At 41.9% G+C, this 21,607-nt stretch overlaps 1 protein-coding gene across 1 annotated transcript in view; it reads left to right on the top strand.

The window, feature by feature from the left end:
• The first annotated feature begins 6,742 nt into the window (after window positions 1-6,742).
• The window catches only part of LOC149803630 (uncharacterized), a 72,102-nt gene continuing 57,237 nt past the window's right edge, over window positions 6,743-21,607 (top strand). The window contains exon 1 of the mRNA XM_089953384.1: window positions 6,743-6,875. Coding sequence (XP_089809510.1) covers window positions 6,861-6,875 — 15 coding nt within the window. The 5' untranslated portion in view covers window positions 6,743-6,860. The remainder of the gene's footprint in view (window positions 6,876-21,607) is intronic.

Genomic DNA, 21,607 nt, shown 5'->3' with positions numbered 1-21,607 from the left:
ATGTTAATATATCGTATCATTAATTTGTGCTAATTTGTACTCAGAGGATTTTGATTTCAGAGTCTCTTGGACTGTATCTAAATAGATACCCGTCCTAGCAATACGAAAACTTTCATAAAGATTCCTCAAGCTGATTTCGAAATATCTGCGGCCAGGTGAAGGAGGTTTGGTTCAATACATGCCTTAAGAAGATTATACCTTACGTTTACAGTTTTGCAAATGCGTCCACCCATTCTAGAGTTTCGACATAGAACGTTCTTTGTTATTGTATCTCTAGTGCATAGATTCCACTCTCGAAGGATGACCAGTTGAACTTTGTCGATAGTAATCAGCGAAATAAGTGGCGCGCTATGGGTACAGGTATAAAAAACAAGAACATATTAATAAATTGTATCAATATGTTGTATCGATTGTACTCCTACTTAGCGGATATCGATCTCAACATTTCTTAGATATTACGAAAGTAGTGATCCGTTCTAACAGTAGGAAACATTAGAGAAAAACGTTTTCCAGCCTATTTCTAGAAAATCGCGGCTAGATAAAGCAATTAGAGCTCTACAGATGCTGTAAGATTATATCTTACGTTTCCATTTGAATCAGTACGTCCCCTCTTTATTCAGTTTTAACATTGACCCTTCTTTGATATTTTAACCCTAGTGTATAAGGTCCACTAACCAAGGACGTCCTGACATTTCGTCGAGAGAAAACAGCGAAATAAGGGCGCACCATGGGTGTCGGGTATGAAGAATACAAAAAGGTTAATAGATCAATCATTTGTACTATTTGTACTCTCGATCAAAAGACTGATTTCTACGTCTCTTGGACAGCATTTAATAAGAGACCCGTCCTAGCAAAAGGAAAATTTTAAAAAAATATTCGCGGCTAGATAAAGAGGTATGGGTCGAACACATGCTGTAAGAAGATTATATTTTACGTATAATGATGGGACATTACCTCGCCTCCTTAAAGAGTTTCAACATGGACTCTTCATTGACATTTTATCTCTATTGGACCTAGGATCCAAGTCCTGACGAATGTCAAGGAGAAGAAGTATCAAAATAAGGGCATCCTAAGGGTACAGGGTATGAAATTTTGAGGTATGGGCAAGAAAGCCAAGACTCTATCACCAGGCTGAATGCTCCTTTCCTTCGAGTTTTATCTTATCTTGACTTAATTTTGGATTGAGTAGAGTGCAGATTTGCTCTTGAGACCTCACAAGCCTTTGACAATTTATACTTAAAATTGGAAACATAATCAAGAAGATTAATTTCAGACTCTTCTTTAGAAAGAAGTTTCTCTCTCAATAACTTCAATGGTCCACGCACAGTGTGTCCAAAATCCAGTTCTAAGAGACCGAAGCCTAGAGATTCTTGAATTGATTCCTTAACAGCAAGCAATAGTACATGAACGTCTTCATCCCAATCTTTACCCGTATCAAAACAATATGGTCGAATCATATTTTGCGAAGTCTAATGGAATCTTTCTAATGCCCATTGGCTCTCAGGGTGATAGACACAAGATTTGAATAGTTGGATGCCTAATTCGTACATAACTTGCTGGAACATTCCAGACATGAACTTTGAGTCTTGATCAGACTTGATAGATGTGGGAAGGCCAAATTGAGTAAACAAACTTTATCAAAGCTTTTACTATTGTTTCAGATTTTATATTCCTCAAGGGAATTGCCTCTGGAAACCTTGTTGACGTACACATAATGGTCAACAGGTATTGGTTACTTGATTTGGTCTTAGGTAAGGAACCAACACAATCTATGATAATTCTATTTAATGGTTCATCAAAGGCAGGAATAGGTCGTAGAATAGCCTTAGGTATTTTCTGATTGGGTTTTCCTACCCTTTGACAGGCAAGACAAGATCTGCAGTATTTACTAACATCACTTTTGATTTTTGGCAAATAGAAGTGAGTCAAGATCTTGTGATACCTTTTTTAATCTCTAAATGACTAGCAAATGTAGTTTCATGGGCCAGAGTATTCCCTGGCTGTAAGGTTTTGGAATAGTGACCATTCACCACAGCAGGTACCTCGAGAGGCCTCCATTTTCTCATAAGAATTCCATTTTTAATGAAATAACAGACAGGAACTTCAGTAGCTTCAGTTTCACTAATGACCCTTTGCAACAAACAGGAGATCACAGGATCTTTTTCCTGTTCAAGGACAAGTAATTGTCGTGTATCACCCTGATTAGAATAAAGAGAATGTGTAGTTAAAATAGGATCACTGTGATGAATACCTTCTGTTTGACCCAAACAAGGAGTGGACGTGACTTATCAAAAGCCTGACCAATACATGTGTCAGCTAACGGAATACATTCCTTATCAACATCATTCTCAAGAGCTTTCTTCGCCACAGCTCTAGTAACTGTACAAGCTGGGAATAAATCCGGGAATTCTTTTTCAATTGGATCGATTTTTTGATCCAAGTAAGGCTTGTCAGTTACAAGTGGATTAACCACAACATTGTCTCCAGCTAGGTCGTTGCCTAGTAATAAATGAATGGCCTCAACGGGTAAAACAGACACTGTGCTGACTGTCATGGGTCCTGAGACTAAGTCTGATGACAAATTTACACAATGGAGAGGAACATCAATAAAACCGCACTCTATTCCCTGCATAAGAGCACTCTCGTTAGAAGAAGACTTCTCAGAAAAAGGCAAAGTACCTGACAATAAAAGACTCTGAGAAGCTCCTGTGTCCCTTACATTTTTTAATAGGGATAGGATTAGCCGAATCACTCAAGAGTAATATAGAAACCTTCGATATGAATGGTTTATTATTCTCCATAACAGAATCAGACTGGGGTTTATTAGAGCCAACAAACGTATTGCTTTCAATACATGACCGTGACCTTGTCCTCTTAGAAATAAAAGCATTTGGAATAGGTCTGTCTTGATTCTGATGCCTATTTTTAAAATTGTAGCAATCAGAAATAACTTGAATTTTCTTCTTGCAATAGGTACACGTAGGAAGAGACAACGATCTTTAATCAAGCTTATCAGAAACTTGATTTTTAGAAGTTGTGCCAGTTTGAGTTTTAGAAGGGCTTGTATTATGCTGAAATGCTTTTGTGCCAAAAGACTGTTGAGTAGAAGTCTTATTTGCTAAAGGAACTTTATGAGCGAAAGAATACTCATCAGCAGTTTGAGCAGCATTTTCCAAGGTTTCAATCTGATGCTCGTCATGATAAGACTTAATATCACTATGGACAAAGTTTTTGAAACCTTCAAGTAATACAAGTTGTTTGAGACTTTCATAATCTCGAACTTTCTTGGCTAAGCACCATCTATCAAATAACACTCTGTTTCCCAAGCAAATTCGAAATGCTTCTTTTCTATAGTTTCTGAATTGTTGCCGATAAGCTTCAGGGACTAACTTATAACCCCTTAAGATGCATTCTTTAACCTCATTATAGTTACCACTTTGGTGAATTGACAGTGAATTGTAAATATCACTAGCCTTGTCAGTGAGTACACATTGTGTTATTTGAGTCCAATGCTCCCTTGGCCATTTTAAATTTTAGCAACTTTTTCAAAACGAGTAATATATTTGTCTACTTCTTTTTCTCTGAAAGGGGGCACTAATTCAATATTCTTTACAAGATCAAAACTTAAATTTGTATTTGAAGTGGAAATATGATTTTCACTTGCCAGCTCCATTTCTTTTATTCTAAATTGATATTCCCTATCTTTCTCTTGTTCTTCCTTATCTAACTGTATTTGCATTTGTTCTTTTTCTAATTGCATTTGTTTTTCTTTATCTCTTTCCTATCTCTCCTCTCTCTCTCTCTTCTTTCTCATATTGTAACTGCATTTCTTTTTCTTGTAACTGTATTTGTCTTTCTTTTGTTTTTTCGTCCGCTTATAATAGCGTTTCTTTTACTCTTTCTTCATTCTGATGCTCAAGCTTCCTCAACTCCAATTCCATCTTATATTTTAATTCTAATTCTTTCCCTATTATGTCAGAGTCTGATACAGACTTCCTTTGCGAAACCAAATCATTTTTATCCCAAAAATATATTTTCAACCAAATACTGAACCAAAATATTTCTCATTTCTTGTTTCATTAAGGACGCCTTTTCCTCATGAAAACGTATTTTCTGACATGTTGAATCAATTCATCTTTTTTGAAAAGATCTAATTGTTCCTGTGTGGGATTTGAAAGTAAAATTTCCACTTTTGATGACGTTTTAGAAAAGGTTTGTCGATTTCACTAAGATTTCTAAAATAGGGGAATTCAAATCTCAAAACAAACAAAGTATTTTGAAATATCTTAGCCAAAATTGAAAATCCCGGACGAGCCCCCAATTCTTATGTTACGTGTTTAGGCTCGAATAAACAGCATCACAAGAAAGAGTGAAAATAACAAGCTTTTAAAAATGTAACAAATAATTTATTTCCTTGGAAAGATACTGTAAACATAAAAAAATAAAAGCTTAATGTTTCAAGAATCAAATCTACAAAATAAACTCCAAGAATAATACACGATTTCAAGTTCGAGTCCAAACGAAGAATCCAAGATGGAAGTCGATGACGTATTCTGTATCCTGTTCAATGTTGTTGTCTACAGTTCCTTGTAGAACACAGGAAATAATCATCCGGTTTTTGAAATACAGGTAAAATTCTAAGAAATGTCGTTGTTCAAGAATTCTGTATGAGCACACATCAAATATCACTATTAAAACTAAGTAATGCGCAACTCTGGACATGACTAATTGCAAAATAGAGGATCACATGATCATGCTTACATATAAAATATCACGTATGTCCTTATTACTCCGAGAATAAAAGTTGTTTAAGTCACTAAAAGCTATTTACAAGTCGAGGGATCACATATACAAAACAATATCGATCTCAACCTTAATATTCCCACAATAAAAATAAATTGTTCACGTGGCTGTTACTAATTTTGAGTTAAGGTCGGGAACCAGGTCAACCTTATGTTTACAAAAATGAAGAGTGAAGGTCAAACTATTATTCAATCGGGAATAAGGAATAACTAACCAGCTTGACGTCAATGACTCATCCTTGGTCTTTTTCAGCTGTAAAATGAAATCTAGAATGTAAATCATTTCCACCTTGAACTGCTCTCAAATGTGTTTTCACTATTATATTATACTAGCCTTAAAACGTCACAGCAGATATATGATATGTCATGATTTAGAGTAACACAAGCAATGGTTACATACAATTTAATCATAATACCTTTTTTCAATTTCAACATTACAAAGTTGCAGGAATAAATATACAAATTAAACGTCTAGATATTTCATTGATTAATGAAACGTCTTAGATTTTGTTTTCAAGACCTATAATGTTCGCACATCCAACTGGCAGTTCGACTTCCAAACTCTTACCATTTTGAGAGGTATTATTAGGATTTCCTCTGTGTCTCCTTCAGACAGTCGACTTTATTCAACTCGAATCGTTACAACACGAAATAACTTCAAATGAATTATATTTTTTAAATAGATTTTCCCCCACTGATTCTCATAGTAACTTAAAAATAGACCTCATAAATCTAAGGAAATTGTGAAATTTAATTACCTTTACTTTGATATATAATTTATGGGTGTAGTTTGGCTTATAAGAGGCTAAAGCTCGGCCTGACGTTAGATGTGCATTTCCCAAAAGACCAATTCGTAAAAGGAAAAAATTGCCTACCAGATAACATTGTTATTTTACTTTTTCCTTCATATTTTATAAATCAATAATTGCACTATGAGAGGTTAGTATTATCGACTCTGGTTAAATAAATGTTCTCTATTTTGATAACTGCTAAAGTTAGTGTACTTTGGACTAATTCATGTTTTTTTCCAGAGCATATGTGAGTAGCCATTTTTATCAGCTGTTTGCTTTAGGGGGGCAGGTGCCAGTTTTTATGTACAAATTTAATGCCGCAATCAGCGACATAGTATAAAAAATCATAAAAAAATCAAATACACTAGTGAGGTCAAAAAGGTCCATATTTTTAGATACCTATATTAAAATAAAGCATAAGACTATTATTCACTTGACCAAATAAGTCAATGGCATTTCATAGCAGAAGAAGTTTATGCACACTAACCCCTTTTTATACATGCATTTTTCACCTCCAAAGGCCATTTTTGACAGCATGTGGTGCTCACAGTGCAAACGCAAGCCCTTTCCCTGGATGTAAATTTTGAAAAACATTGACTACTAAATAGTTTGATGCAATTCAGAATAGTTTTCCAAGCCGTATTTGAGATATTCTACTTGCCTTGAACCCACGTGTCTACTGCTATGGGAGGCTAACTCTTCTTCCTAGCCGACAATTGGTATTTCACTGTCAACATACTGCAGAGTAACTATGGAAGGTGTACATGACTGATATCAATTTCAAGAACAACACAAGCCCGAAACACCTTGTCAGAAATATAGCCATATCTTTAAATAGTAAACAATAATAGCTGAAAAAGTCACACCATAGCCTTAAGTTAGGAAGTTTGCCAGGGGCCAGTTTACGAAACTGGACCCTGCCACCTTTAGGCAGCATGTTGTTCCTCTAATACCATATAGAGGTATGCCACTGTTCTCTTTGCTTGTTGTAACTGCACACTTCACCGTCCCTCTTTCAGAAACACTTGATACCTGAAGAGAAGAAACGATAGTATTGGTCGGTGACCTCATCCAAATCGGCACGTGATAGGAGCAGAGTGACATACAACGTTAGTTGATATCAAAAGTAGAAGCCTCAATAACACTTGGCAGACGATCAGGATAGGGTTTTCTTTGAAAGAGTATCGCGCTGACTAACGGTGATAAGCCAGTTGATTAGAGGACAAGCCAACTTGTACGAAGATATTGATATCATCAAGAATTACTTATGGCCAGCATGACTGTGAGTAAAGTTTCTCCCTCTCGCTTGTAATGTTAGTATTTAATAGTTGTTAGATTGTGAGATCATGTAGTCCTTTTGTTTTCTACTTTTCTCCACTAAGATTACATTCCACAGGAGTAGTAAAGGGGGCCACTGTAGCCTCAATGGAAATTTAGCATGGAGAAAAACCCTGGGCCACTATAGCCTCAAGGGAAATTTAACATGGAGAAAAGTCTTGGGCCACTCTAGCCTCAAGGGGATTGAACATGGGGAAAAAAGCATGGGCAACTCTAGCGACAAGGGAAATTGAACATGGGGAATTGTAACAGGGTCCAGACCTGATGGGTCTATGGAAAGGGAACAGGGGGAGAGGGACATAACACACACACACACACACACACACACACACACACACACACACACACACACACACACACACACATAAAATAATAATTCGGGGTTAGGCAATTGAAAGTCATTCTCTTTTCGAGAAATAGGAGTGGCCCTGAAAAGGGCCTTTGTGTTTCTTCTTCTTCTTCTATTTCCTCCACTTCTTCCACCAAGATCTCACTTTTTCCATTATTCCTTTCTTCTTCTTCTTCTTCTTCTTCTTCTTCTTCTTCTTCTTCTTCTTCTTCTTCTTCTCCTCCTCTGTTATCCAGTCAGGATGACCCATGGCTCTGAACTTTTCCTGGACTTTGATCCAATTGTTGTTTAGCCGCTCAAACTCTGCCTGTTTCTTTTTGTTTTCCTGATCTTTTCTTTCTTTATTCCATCTCTCTTTAATCTTCTTGACCTCTACCTCCATCACTTTTCTCATCAACTCCTCTCCTTTCTTCAGTCTGTCCAGACCTCTCTCCATAAAAGAGCACTCTGTCCCATGTGACATATTTCCAAGAAAGCACCTGACTTTGCTTGCATTGTCAAGTGCTTCCTTTAGGCTTCCCACTCTGACATAGGTGGGATTTATCATACCTCTCAATCTCTTTTCCTCCTCTTCTATCATTCCTGCTATCACTTCTTTTGCTACCTTTAGGCATTTAGCGTAGTACAGGTACTCTGCTATCTTCCATTCTTTTTCTAGTCTCTCCACTACATAGATACCATCTATTATCCAATAGTATATATGTACCAAGTTGTTAAACAACTGACTTGCAACCACCATCTTCGTTTTTATTATTCCGTAGAATGGTTCGAACATCAAACTCTGTGGGTTCTTATACTGAAAGCGCGGACGTGATGGAAAACATCCCCCTAAGACTTAAAATTGATATTACCTAGATCATCACTTAAAACGCGCGGCCGTGAAGGAAAACATTCCCCTACTTTTCTCATTTCATATAATATACTATCCACATAAGTTAAATCAGCAATAAACTAACCCCAAATCTACTATCCACACACACACACACACACACACACACACACACGCAAAGCAATAAAATTAAACCCAAATTTACTATCCCCACAAACGTCCTTGAGCGCTTACAAACACACACACACACACACACACACACACACAAAGAGTCAGTGTTTATATACACACTACTCTACCTACACACATTGGCAAATCGATGGTTATTTCTTTTCTAGAGTATTGTGTAGCCCTGAAAAGGGCTGTTTGTTTTAGAACTTCAGATGCACCTATTTAATGCTGGCACCTTCCTGGTCTGGCAGCACACACACATCTTCGACTCCAGTCTCTTTTTGCTTTTTGTCTTGAGAGTGCAGAGGCGGGATGATTCGCTTCAGCACCCCAATCATATGTCTCTGGTATCTTGTAAGTCATCCTCTCTCCTATTTTCTTTTCCTCGTCTTCCCTCTCTCTTCTCTCCTCCTCTTCCTTCTTTATTCTTGCTTCTTCTACGATAGCCTCATTTACTATGCGCCTGGCATATTCCAGGTGCATCTGGAGTTCTAGCAGTTTCACAATCCTTGTATTCATTGTCTTGCTGCTAACAGGTCGACGATGGGTAGTCCAACTGACGATTAGTTTTTAAGTTATACTAAAAGCGCGGACGTGAAGGAAAACATCCCCTAAGACAAAAAATTGATATTACCTAGATCATAACCCAACAACGCGCGGACCTAAAATAAACACTCGCTCACTTTTTATACTACCCACCACTATTCTAAAAATGTTCATTAATCACTTCAATATACTATCCACATACTCAAAGCAATCTAACCCTAAATCTACTCTCCACACACGTCAAGCAGCAAAAAAAAGAAAAAAAAAAGAAACAAACAAAACAAAACAAAACTTGATCTTAATATACTATCCACACCAACGTATTTGAGCACTTACAAGCACACAATCATATACACAAACACAAACACTCACACTATAAAAGAGTCAGTGTTTATATACACACTACTCTACCTACACATATTGGCAATTGGATTGTTATTTCTTTTCTAGAGTATTGGGTAGCCCTGAAAAGGGCTGTTTTTTTTTGTTTGCTATGGCAATCTTTTAGTTTCTAAGAATGCTACGTCCTCTCAGGATGGACTTTCTGGCGATAGGTCTGCTTCTTCGGAAAGAGAAGAAGAACTCTTTGGTGTCGATACGACAATCGACAAAGCCTTTGTCAGGTTCAGATTGCTGCTGCTGCTGCTGTTGCTGCTGTCTCTGAAGTCTGTACTTCTCTGTCCATTCTTCTTTCTCCCTGTTCACTTCTTCTCTGAAGAGCTCTTCGATCAGGTCTTCAGTGACTTTTAGTATTCTCACGTTCTCTATTTCTTCTGGCTTCGGTATCAGACTGTGTCTGACCCTATGCAAATTCACGTAGGCTTCGTTTAGCTTAGCTAGTTTGGAGCACATCTTCGTAGGAGGATGAGTCAACAATGGATGGTTAGACTGGAGGCTACCCCGTTTCTTAAAGTCAAAGCGCGGACGTGAAGGAAAACATCCCTCCACGGTTTTCGATCCTCAACGTTTAATGAATGTCATGAGAAAGATAGAGAGAAGTCAAAGTGCATGAATCAACATTCTTATAGTCAAACAAAAGACAGAGGCATTTTTTTCAAAACACAACATTTTTTATTCAAAATCACTTAACACTAACCACACGAATCTGACCCGATTTTATAGGGTGGAAATGTGCCTCGTCGCTCCCTTGGTCTGGAGTGAAATCAAAACCCCACAAAGCATAGCCTCCTGCATAATCGTCGTACGAAATACCGTGACTGGTGTTGGTTCCTAACTGTCCAGTGGCTTCGTACAGGGACAAGTACGATCTCAAACAATTCTTTGCGACACCAAAGTTGGGCTCAAAGGGTCGGGTACACAAGGTCTTGCCGTCGCGACTGACTTCGATCTTGGACACATTGTAATGTTGAAACTCAAAAGGATTTTGATCGTGGGTTCCGTTGAAGGCTGAATTCCTGACGATACCAACAATCAAACGCTTGGGTAACTGTCCTTGGAACAGATGATCTTCGATCATAGATCGCTGTCCAGCGGGAATGGTGAACGTTTTCACTTCTACGCGTCGTATCGGATACTTGGCGGTCGTTCTGCTCAACGTCTGACTGACGTCGTTTCCCACTTTAGGTAACACTTCCACACGACGCACGTAAAGTCGGGCTTCTTGAATGACAGTTTTGTATTCGTTGGCATGGGCCATCAAATGGAAAGCGGCACTCCTACGATTCAGTCTCAGACGGATATCCACCCCGTTCAGCAAATACTTTTCTTGTAACCACATATCCAAATGCAAACGATCCATCAGTTCTAAACTTCGCCCTTGCAGAATTTTCTTACGACGGTCGTTAAACCCCACATTGTGAGGATTGTCATCTTCTGTCAGGGCTGTGTCGCTAAACGTGCCTACACCTGCCGTGTCAGGATTCCATACCACGCAAGCATCCAGATGAGTATTCTTGGCTTCTTTTCCGTACGTCAAGAGATTTTCCAAGTAGGCACGATATGGGTAAGTATCCATGCTGCTGCTGACCAGTTTGTTATTCAAGTACAAGTCCACTTCGCTGAACAAGGAATGCATGAAATTGTTGACAGGAGCTACTCTAGCATCGCCTCCTGGATTGGTGTTGTCCGTTTTGATCACTTTCACTTTCAAATACAGGTAACTGCTATTCAGATCGATGTAATCTTCGGGTTGTCCTTTGATTTCAAACTCGATGGGAGCGGAATCCGTCAAAGAGGAGACGGGATGAAATTCCACCCATTGGGATTCTTGCAAGGTCATCATGGTAGGGGGCATGGCAAAGAGATCCAGTTCCGACTTGGAACAAGCACAAGACTCTCGGTGCATCATTTTGTTCTGTGTCTCAATAATCGAAAACGTCTAAGTCTCGAACGGTTCTTCTTTTCTTTGTCTTTCTCGCTTTAGACGTGTGAAGTCTGGTGAAAGGGTGTTTTCTTCGTCGTCTCTTTCTGCCTTGTCCCTGCTGAATGCTTGACTCGGTAGCGTGCAGGGCATTTATAGGTGTTTCGCGTCGGTCCAAAAGGTCTTTGCCCGTTTGCAGCAAGACATTTTTGCCTGCCCTCATGAAGGCTTCTTTAGGGGTTTGTTTGTCGATGATGACATTTTGGAGAAATTCTTTGCCTTGCGTCAGTGCCGCATCTTTCAAGGCGTGCAATCCGCGTGTCACCATCGGTTTCAACACCGGGGCTACCGAACGAAAGGCCAATTTTAACATATCTCCTAAACCGTGTCCTCGCTGTCGAGCAACCCCTCGGTACACTGGATACATGACTTACGAGTCGTGAGAGAACCGTTTTCGAAAATGGAGTTTCACCGTGACTTTTCCTTTGGTGAATGGAATATTTTGTCCCAAATCTCCTTTTATAGCAATGTTGACCGTGTCCAAATACGACTTGCTGACAGGCAAATAGTGAGGATGGACAAATTCGCGGTGAACGTGATAAGTGTTTCCACCTTCCTCGTCAGTGACCGTGGCAGAATCCACTTTGAAAGAAATGACACGCAGTAACGGTGCGGAGGTGTGTCCCACCACGTTGTACTCCACCACATCGGAGTACACAAACATCAAATTCAGTCCTTGGTTCAGTTCTACCGGGGCACGAAATAACTTGCTAAAAGACTCGTTGTCGTAAACGATTGGTAATTCGTTTTTCTTGAGCATGGCCATTCTCATGTCCATGTCTCCGCCCAACATGTCAAACAATTCAGGACAAAATAAAATGGACAGGATTTTACTCCCGTCAAATTTCATCAAGAAGCGACGAGCTGCTTTGTGGTATTCCATGGTGACACTTTTTTTGACACTCTCCAAAGCTTTCAGAAACACGACATTAAATCTGGAGGTTATGGTGCTCACCAAATGTTGACCACTAAAATAATAGCCTGGTGGAATGAACAAGTGATAGGTGGTGTACTTTTGATTTTTTGTGCCAGGGGCTTTCTTGTCATATTTGCCATAGGTATCCAAGTACTGTTGCAATTGTTCGTCATGAACTTCTACATCAAAAAAATTTTGATTGGGAAGGACATTGAGGACTTGGGTCGGGTGAATGATTTCTACTAAAGCCACTTCCCAATGGGCTTCGTGATCTAAGGGGATGGTCTGAGGTAATTTGGCCGTGTAACAGCACAACGTATTCTTGGGAAACACCTCCATGGAACTGTCACTGGGTAAGGTTAAGTAATATTGGTTTTGGTGACTCATAATTCCAGAGTTCTGTGGCTGTCCGAGGGGTTACTGGACGTCAGAGGCGTGTCTCCGCTCAAAATGGGGTTGTTGTTGGAGTAGTGGCTGGCACTGGCACTGGACGCAAGGTTTCCGTGGTTCCCGTTCGAGGTGAATTTCAGGGAGGGATTAGGAAGCAGGTAACCGATGCAACTGCTCAATAAAATGGTCCACAATTGTTTGTCTCCTTGTTGCAAACTCAAATTGGCAATGGCTGCCCCGATGACACAATACACCACGAAGATTTGGCAGAAAAAGACGATTTGCGTTTTAGGCACACGTTCTCCGCACCACACCCACAAGGTTTGTTTTTGTAAATCTTGCAGAGAAGAACTGGGTGAAGGAGTGGTCGACGTAGCTGCGTCTGTGTGAAAGGGCATGATGGTCACTTCTTTTTATAGTCGATGACTTGCGAAGCGTCGATCCAAGAATCGAAACTGGGTGGATATCCTTTCCAACGTACTTTGACTTCTTTGACACGTCGTTTGCCTACTTTACGGGTTCTGCGTTCGAGAATGCGTTCGATGTCGTACACGTCGTCTTCTTTTTTGGTGACACGTTGTAACTCGGGCAAATAAAACGTTCCTTTGAGCACTTCTCCGTTCATGTCTTCCAATTTATAGACGGCAGGATGACGGCCATGCACTCGTCCAGTGACACGAAACAATTCGGTCGTCCAGTTAGGTAAGTAACCTTTGTCGAAAGTGCGTTTTGTTTTGCCAATGCGCACCCAATCTCCTACGGTCAACTCTCCACTTTTCTTGGGGACAGCCCTCGTCGGGGACGTACCAAACAGGCGCTCAAACACCAACACTTCGTTGTCGGGAGTCACTTCTTGCGGGGCACGTCCGATGCTTCGATGGTAAGATTGGTTGTACGCTTGCACCAGGTGCGGTAAGATGTCGATGTACTTCAGAGTGTGGTGATGCGTAAAATATTTCCACATGCGTTCTTTCAAAGTGCGTTGAAAACGTTCCACGATGCTGGCTTTGGTTTCGGGATTCTCCGTGGTAAAAAAATGAATGTCACGTTTCTTTAATTCTTTTTGGAAAGCTTGGTTCAGAAATTCGGTACCTTTGTCCGTTTGCCATCGAAGAGGGTGACGACCGCTTTGTTTTAACACTCGTTGCAGGGCGAGCACTAACTCGCTGCTCGATTTGGGAGTCAAGGGCACGATCCAGGCAAATTTGGAAAAGACGTCGATGACACAAAACAAATATTTGTAGCCACGATTGTAGCTGGCCAAATGAGAGACATCGGCTAAATCGGCTTGCCATTGATGATCGATGCCTTCCACTCGGGTGCGACTTCTGGTAAACTTGCGTCGAATGGGTTTGTGTAAAGTGTAGGTAGCTTGTTCTTGTAACCATCGTTGCACTTGAGGTAAACGGAGACTTTTCAATAGAGTTTTGGCAGCACGATACAATTTTTGAACTCCTGCGTAACCTGCAGGATGAGAGGGATCGTAGTAAATGCTGGCTAAGACTTTTTCCATTTTTTGTGTTTGTGTGTTAATAAGACACCCACTCTTGGAGGATGCTACTCTTTTTCTCTTGGGGTACTTTCTTGGATTGCAATGCTTTACGTGTGCGACCGGCAATAGGTGTTGAAGAGGAGGATGTCTGAGCGGGGGATATCGGTTCTTGTTTCACTTCTGTCTTCACTTCTGTCTTCACTTTCTTTTTCTCTTGTGATGAAGAAGGGGTGGCCATCATCTTTTTAATCCATCCAATTCTGGAGGTAGGTGGTGTTGTTAACTTGCGTACTTTTTCTGGTGGAGTTTGAAACCCTTCTTCTTCTTCTTCTTTTCCTTTTTCTGTCTTGACCACTGGTACCGGTATTGGTACTGGTACTGGTGATGGTGCTGGACTTTTCATCAAGGTCTTAAAATCTTTCAGAGTGGGTAGAGCTGTTTCGTCTAAAGCTTTCTGGTGAAATAGTTGCAGTCGTTGCAAAAGTTGACCGTACTTTTGCGATTTTTCTGTTTCGGACAAATCTTGGCGATCCATCAAGGACTGCAATTCGTGTTGCAACTGGGACATCTCGCTCAAATTGGGATTGGGAGGTAAATGCGGAGTACGTTGTTCTTGCCAACGATGGTATTCCATCCATCGTTTGTAAGGCACTAAAGCTAGTTTTCGTCCTTTCATGGGGTTGTCAGGGGTCGATTCTGAGATCTTGGGACTTCCGAGGGCCTTTTCATCTTGCTCCCACCAGTCCTCCCAACATGGTTCCCAAGACTCCTTTCAGTAAGGGACCTAACAAGAGGGGTAAAATGCCTCCACGTTGGACCACCATCTTCTTCTTTTGACGAATGGGAATTTTCTTTTGAACCATTTGGCGAAGAACGTGACGATGTTTACCTAAGCATTGTTTCTGGTGTTTGGACAAAGGGATCGTGCCTTTCAAGACGTTCAGACAACATTCGCACACGGTATCGATGACCTCTTTGGAGGCTGTTTGAATGAGTTTTTTTCGTAGGGGTGGAGAAGCTTTGGACAGGACAGATAACATGTCCCCACGTTTGACTAAACGAGGAGGCAGTCCTTTCCTTTTCTTTCCTTGGGGTTTAGAAGAGGGATGCTTTCTAGAGGGTGACATCTTTGAGTCTTCAGCACCAAAAACACTGATACCCCTACTTAGTCACAGACCTTTTTTATACTGGAACGCGTCGCCACTGATTGTCTTGACATCGTATCAACTTGAGGACAGGCATGACACGTCGTGGAGGGGTACGCAACGGACTAAATCGAGCCAGTTCTTGCTTGGACAAATCCAGTAAACTTTGTAACATGCCCGATCTTTCTTGGACTTTGACTTTGGAAGCAGGTACTTTGTGAGCCGCAGCCACTGTTGCGAAACTGGAGGGTCCTGCCACTGGGGAAGTTCTTGGGGTCATCAACGGAGAAGTTCTTGGTGTGATCAACGTCTCCAAGTAATGTTCGGTTCTTGGTGACATCAACGGAGAAGTGATGGAACCTGAGGCTACCGGAGACGCAGTCACTGCCGTGGCAGGTCGTGGTTTGCGAGTGTAAGGTTGCGTGCTGGCCGAAGTGCCTCTCTTGCGACTAGTTTTCTTCTGTGGGCTTTTCTTTTTCTGGGGACTTTTTCTCTGTTTCTTTTCCTGAGGGCTTCTTTTCTTTCTCCGGGGTGGTGTCTGGTAAGAGAAGGGTCCCGCCACTGGAGAAGTTCTTGCAGACACGTGTCTTTTTGGGGACCTGGTCTTTTTCTTTTTCTTCTTGGAGCTTCGTTTGACTGCTTTTTTTGTCTTGGGGAAAACTTTGGGAGCATTAGGATAACATCTTAAGAGAGAGCGAATGATGACCCCTCCTAGAGTACCGCTCCCTCCAGGTTTCAAAATGATTTGTTTTTTGGTTTGAGTGTCAATGCGGGGATCGGCCAGTTGGGTTAAAGCGACTTTGTTTCAATCGAAAAAGCGTTTGGTTTGATGAGGAATCTGAATGATCCCTTGGAGTAATTGACGTGCCGTCACCGTGAACCATCGTAAGACTTCTTTGAGACTAGCTTCTAAGACACGAGCTCGTGTTTGTGGATTTTTTTCTCGACTGATGCCGTACAACGCACGAATCAATTTGACGGGAAGATGCGACTGAAGGGACGTCATGTTCACACTGTGTGTGAGACAGACGAAAAGGGTCTGAGGCTTTTATAGACTTTTTGTGGAATGAAGTTAAGTCGATGACGAAGACGTGTACAGGACAGGCCCTCCGTCTTGGCACCAGTGGTGAAACAAGTGGGTACGAAATCGCAAATCCTCGGGGGTCGTAGGTTTCAAATCGACGAGTAAATAGGCGTGTGGAGTGTGAGTGGCATCGTCGTACGCCTGAGTCAGCCAAGGCGTTCCTAACTGTTTGGCTAAGACTTGCACTTGCGATTTATCTCGAGGGCTTTTAAACAAAACCACGTAATGCGCATTGAGACTGATGGTGCGATGGGCTTTACTTTGTTGAAACAAATTTTGAGTGATGTAAACGACACTGGCATTACGGTGATGCCCTTTGCGCGTGAACCACAGTTTGATTTCTTCTTCGTCTTCTCCTAACATGTCGTCGAAAATGACCAAATGGGTTTGACGGGAGTCAGAGACGATGCCATCGTCTTCTTTAGGAATGCCTTCCACAAACACGATGGAATCGCCTTGACTTTCTCGCAAGAGGCTGTACGCCGATTGCCACTCGTTGTAACACCACACGATGCGTTGAGGTGGTCGATCGATCAAATGATGTTTATGTTCGATCAAACGTTTGACAAATTCGGTTTTGCCTGAACCGCTAGGTCCAGCAATGAGCATGTTAAAAGGATGACGAAGATACAAAGCCTCCCAACTGGTACGATCTAAGTGTTCGTCGATGACTTTGACAGTGGAGGAAAAAGGGAGCAGAGACAGTAGAAGTAGCCATAGTGTTAGGAATGTCACTTGTGACACGAAAAAAAACAAGACGAGAGTTTATATACTTTTTCAGGACACGTTTATTGAATGTTTCAAATATGAACAACACGAAAGACAAAAATACATAAAAGCCAAATAGTGATGTACAGGAATAAAAAACACATCAAAACGATCAAAGTGGAATATAAACAAGTCTCTGTGCAACATGTTCTGGGTAAGCAAGATGTCCTAGCGACAGTGTGTAATGTTCTTACAGTCTCTACATGAGGTACAGTCACACACGTGTCCTCCCGGAATGACCTTTCAGGAATGTCCACGACAGTCCTGTCCTGGGTGACGGGTTCTTCTGGTACTGTCACTAACACAGGTTGAAAAGTTGCAAGGCTCACAAGCGCATTCCACTTCAGAAACCCCACACTTGAATTGTTCCTTTCTAAACTTGTTTTGTGTTTCTCTGAAAGTATTCATCTTGTTCACTTGGTCCTGGTAGTCACAATGAACTATCGATCTTGCCTAGGGTTCCGTTTTATATACAGACCAATACCGACGTGTCCATACGGTACGGTGAAATGATTGGGAAGTCGCACTCGCTTCTGGTACACGATTTGATAGACTTTTTGCAAGGGTCGACTGACGATGTGGTGAGTGGGTAAACGTACAATCTTGTTGGGTTGATAGGTGGTCACTTTAAAGTGTTCGTCCTCTCCAGACTGCAAGGCTTCTTTCAATACCCCAAAGTTCACCACTCGACTGGTACGATAATTCAAAGGTCAATCCTTTCACTTTGCACTGCGTGTGCACTTCTCCTTGTTTGTCCCGGTATTCGTAACCGTAATTTTTAGGACAACCACTGGCGAAACTTAGAATCTTGTCGTCGGGATGCTCGTCTGTCCAGGCTCCTAAACGGTCTCCTTCGATGTCAGGGTGCTGTTGACTCGGGTGATGGATGTAAATGCAACTGTCCGTGTCAAAGTACAGGACGCGTTTCCCTAACAGTTCTAAAGCTTCGTACAGTTTTAAGCGAGCATGAGCTGTCACGTAAGCCGCAATGATGACATTTCCAAAAGGGCCGTCTTGTACAAAGTCCAGATCTTCTTCGTAATTGACCAAGATCAAATCCTCGCGAACGACGTCCACGTGTTTCATGTATTTGGTTTTGTCGTGAATCATCTGAAAGTAGCGGGAAGGTTCAGTCAAATACTCCGTCTTGGGTAAACACGGACGTTGTGCCATTTTGCCCCACAAACAATTTAACATCGATTTGGCAAACGATCGCCTGCCTTCGTTTTTCTCGATGTGGTCTAAAGAGATGCCTTCTTGTGCATAGTATTTCTCTTTGAATGTCTTTTCGTCTTCGGGAGTGTGACACCAGGACGGATAGCCACTGGCTTCTTGTTTCAGTTTCAAAAAAGCATCCACGTAGTCTGCGAAAATCCCTTTCTGCGTGGGGTCACCCTTGTGGTATTGTTGTGTCTTGGGAAAGTGACAAATTTCGTACACTTCTAACAGTTGGTATCCCATGTCCAGAGCTTTGAACAATTTTACGCTGACCCAGGTTCCCGTCAAGGCCCGTTCTTCCTGGGTGTGCTGACAAGGCTGGTCTTGGTTGCACGTTTCGGCACAAGTTCGGCACAAAGGAAACATCAGTTTGCTTTGACAATGGTGAGGTAAGACGGGATGGTACAAGTCCGTGGGAGGCAAAACTTTGCACTTGATCAAGCCTTCGTATTGTCGAATGTTTTTCAGGTCGATGTGTTCCGTGAACAATTGTGGGTGCCCTGCAGGAAAGCGACAATATTTGCACACGTAGGGATACAGTGAACACACGTCCAAGTATTTCATTTCTTCTCCTTTCTCTTCGTCGGCTTGGTACATCAAACAGGTGGCACTGGTCCTTCCTCCGTACAAACTATCTCTCGGGTTCAGGGGGTCCACCAACTTGTAACTTTCCACGAAACATTTAAACTCGGGATGGGTTTTCAAACGGTGATCGTACTCGTGTTCCCACATTTCCACCACTTGGTATCCTTCCTGTTCTAACTTTAGGCGTCGCTGACAAGTGGCCTGGTACAAGTCTTCCATGGTTCGTTGTAGAAACTGATTTTTAGTTTTACGGTCAGGGTAACAGACGGGACATCCGTGAAATAATCAGCCGTTAAACTCGTACACGATCTTGGGGTTTTCTAAGTCCCAGCCATCTACCGAATGCGTTCCAATGGTCTTTTCGCCCCCTCCGTTGCGGGCATGCTGAATCCATTTGTCTTCCTTGTCGCACAAGTAATGTAACCAACGTAGGGCTTTGACCGAGTATTGACGTTTGACATAGTTGGTCGTTTGAGGACTGATGACCGCCACGGTGTTTTCAGTCATGAATCTTTGTCTGTACACTAAGGAACACGCTTTGGCAATGGTGCAAGCTTCTTTCAAAGGATCGACCCCTCCGTGTTCCATGAACAGTTTAGCATTTCTTCCTGAAAGTCGAAAGGGTCCGAGGCGTGAGCCTGGTACCAAGCGTAGAAAGCTTCTCGTTGTTCGGTACCCATGTTGTCGGGGTCGTAATCTTTAGCCTCAGGCAAATGGGGTAGAACGGCGTGTTGATTGGCTTCCGTATTGAAAAAGTGTGGAAAATACCCTTTAGCCATTTCTGTCATTCCAAACGTTTTGGGCATTCGACTCAAAGGGATGGCCAAGTAACTCATGGAATCTTTAAACTGTACTTGTCCCACTTGCATGAAAATGATTTTGGCTCCGTTCAAAGTCACTTTAGGTCGTTCGGTGCCTTGTTCCGTATAATACCTCAAAAGAAACTGTCCATCGTATCCGGAGAAATTGTGAGCCATCACCGTGGCATGACGATGACAATCTCCGTAACGTTCGATGTCCTGTTGGCTCCACGTCTTGTCGATGGGGTCTAAGACCCATTGGGCAAAATCGGCTAGCGTGTTCGGTCCCCGAAAGAGTTTTTCACACCCTCCAGGAATCTTGCTGCAGTGAGGGCAATGACTGAAAATAGGTTCTTGAATGCACTTCTCACACGCTCGATGAGCCACACAGAAATTAGGAATGTGAATGCCAGTTTCTTGCATGCATTTGAAATCGAAAAAGATGAAATTGCCTTTTTCATTTTTGTGACCATCCTCTTTCTCTGGTTGGTATTTTTGCACGTAGCATTAATGTTCCAACTCCACGATGTGGTGACAAATGTGACATTTTTTCTTTCCTGAACATACGTGTGCCTTGGCATTATTGGTACGTATGCCTTGTCCACACGTAGGGCACAATCTCAGCAGTTGACAAGCACATTTCTGCTGTGAACCTTGAGTCTTCAAATGTTGTTGGTAACAGGTAGGGCTGACAAACGTGCGCAGACAAGTTGAACAAGGCACTGGTCCTTCGCTCAGACAGGGTGGAGAGGCCAAACATCCTGAGCATTTCCATCCGCAATGTTTGTGTTGCTCTCGATTATTATAACCACGGTCACATTTCTCACAGTAATATCTGTATCCCAGGAATCCAGTGATATTGGTAATGGTATCGAAATGGTCATCGTGATGATAAAGGTGAATGTATTTTCCATCCTTAAAATCTTGGCCTCGAAACAACAGAGGTCCGCGCACTTTTTGAGGGTGCACTTTCAAGGTGTAGCGTGGAGCTAGGACATCTTGCAATGTTTGCATTTCAGGAATGCCACAGGGTGTGTCTTTGGACAGGCCCGCTTGTTGTAACAGGAGTTCTGCTTCGTTTCGTTGTTTGACTCGGTCCGATTGTCGAATAGTTTTCCAGGCTCTTTTCCATTCTGCCGTGTCGTTCTTGTTGGCATAGGTTCGCCCCACCACGATAGCCCGGGCTAAACACATCTGGTCATGAGGGTTGTAAATTTGGACGAGGCTACGCCTAATGCTGCGAAGATCGTTCACCAATAACATCTTTTTGCGTCCAGTCCCTTGAGGAAGAGAGACGTGAGCCATTTTCAGTGTGGCTTTTCCATCGGTGATGTCAAACTGGTCATTGGATTGTTGCACCTGTTGTATCTTGTCCATGACTTTGGAAGGGGTCAGTTCTGTGGGTCTGCTAAACTCGATCCAAACAGGGGACTTCAGACCATCGTGTTGTATGGATAGTGTCAAGCGATTGTCTTCTTTGGGTTGACATTGTCGCTTGAGTGCGGTGAGTAAAGAATCCCACATCTCGGTGATGAACCCTTCTGCTTTCTCTAAGGGTACTTCGGACTTGAAATCTTTAAACTTCACCGTGTAGGTGTAAGCCGTGGTTCTAAATTTTCTAGAGGAGCGCTTTTCTGTCTCTCGATTGGAATAGTATTTGTCAGGGTTAACTAAGGGCGGTGAACTTGGTTGAGAGGGCTTGGATTCTGGTTCACTCATGTCGTCTTCAAAATCACTGGCATGAATTTGTGCCAAGACTTCAGCTCTGGTACGAGGCGATAGATCACGTTTCTGCCTCTTACTTTCTTCTTCTTCTTTCTTCTCAAATGACTCAAGTTTAAACACCATGAGCTACTTTATAGTCCTGGCAGACCAGCGTATATAAAAGTGTACGTGTCTTGTCCTTTCACTATTCATTTCACTCTCTACCTGATCACAACGATGGAAGAGACTAGCCAGATGGAACGTTTCATCAGAGCGTTGCGAGGGGTCATTAGAAAATT

This window comes from Sinohyriopsis cumingii, chromosome 3, assembly GCF_028554795.1.
Source record: "Sinohyriopsis cumingii isolate HCF-2022 chromosome 3, ASM2855479v2, whole genome shotgun sequence".
NCBI classification, from domain to species: Eukaryota; Metazoa; Mollusca; class Bivalvia; order Unionida; family Unionidae; genus Sinohyriopsis; species Sinohyriopsis cumingii.
Note: the sequence above shows the minus strand (reverse complement) of the source record. Positions and strands in the feature narration are given on the sequence as shown.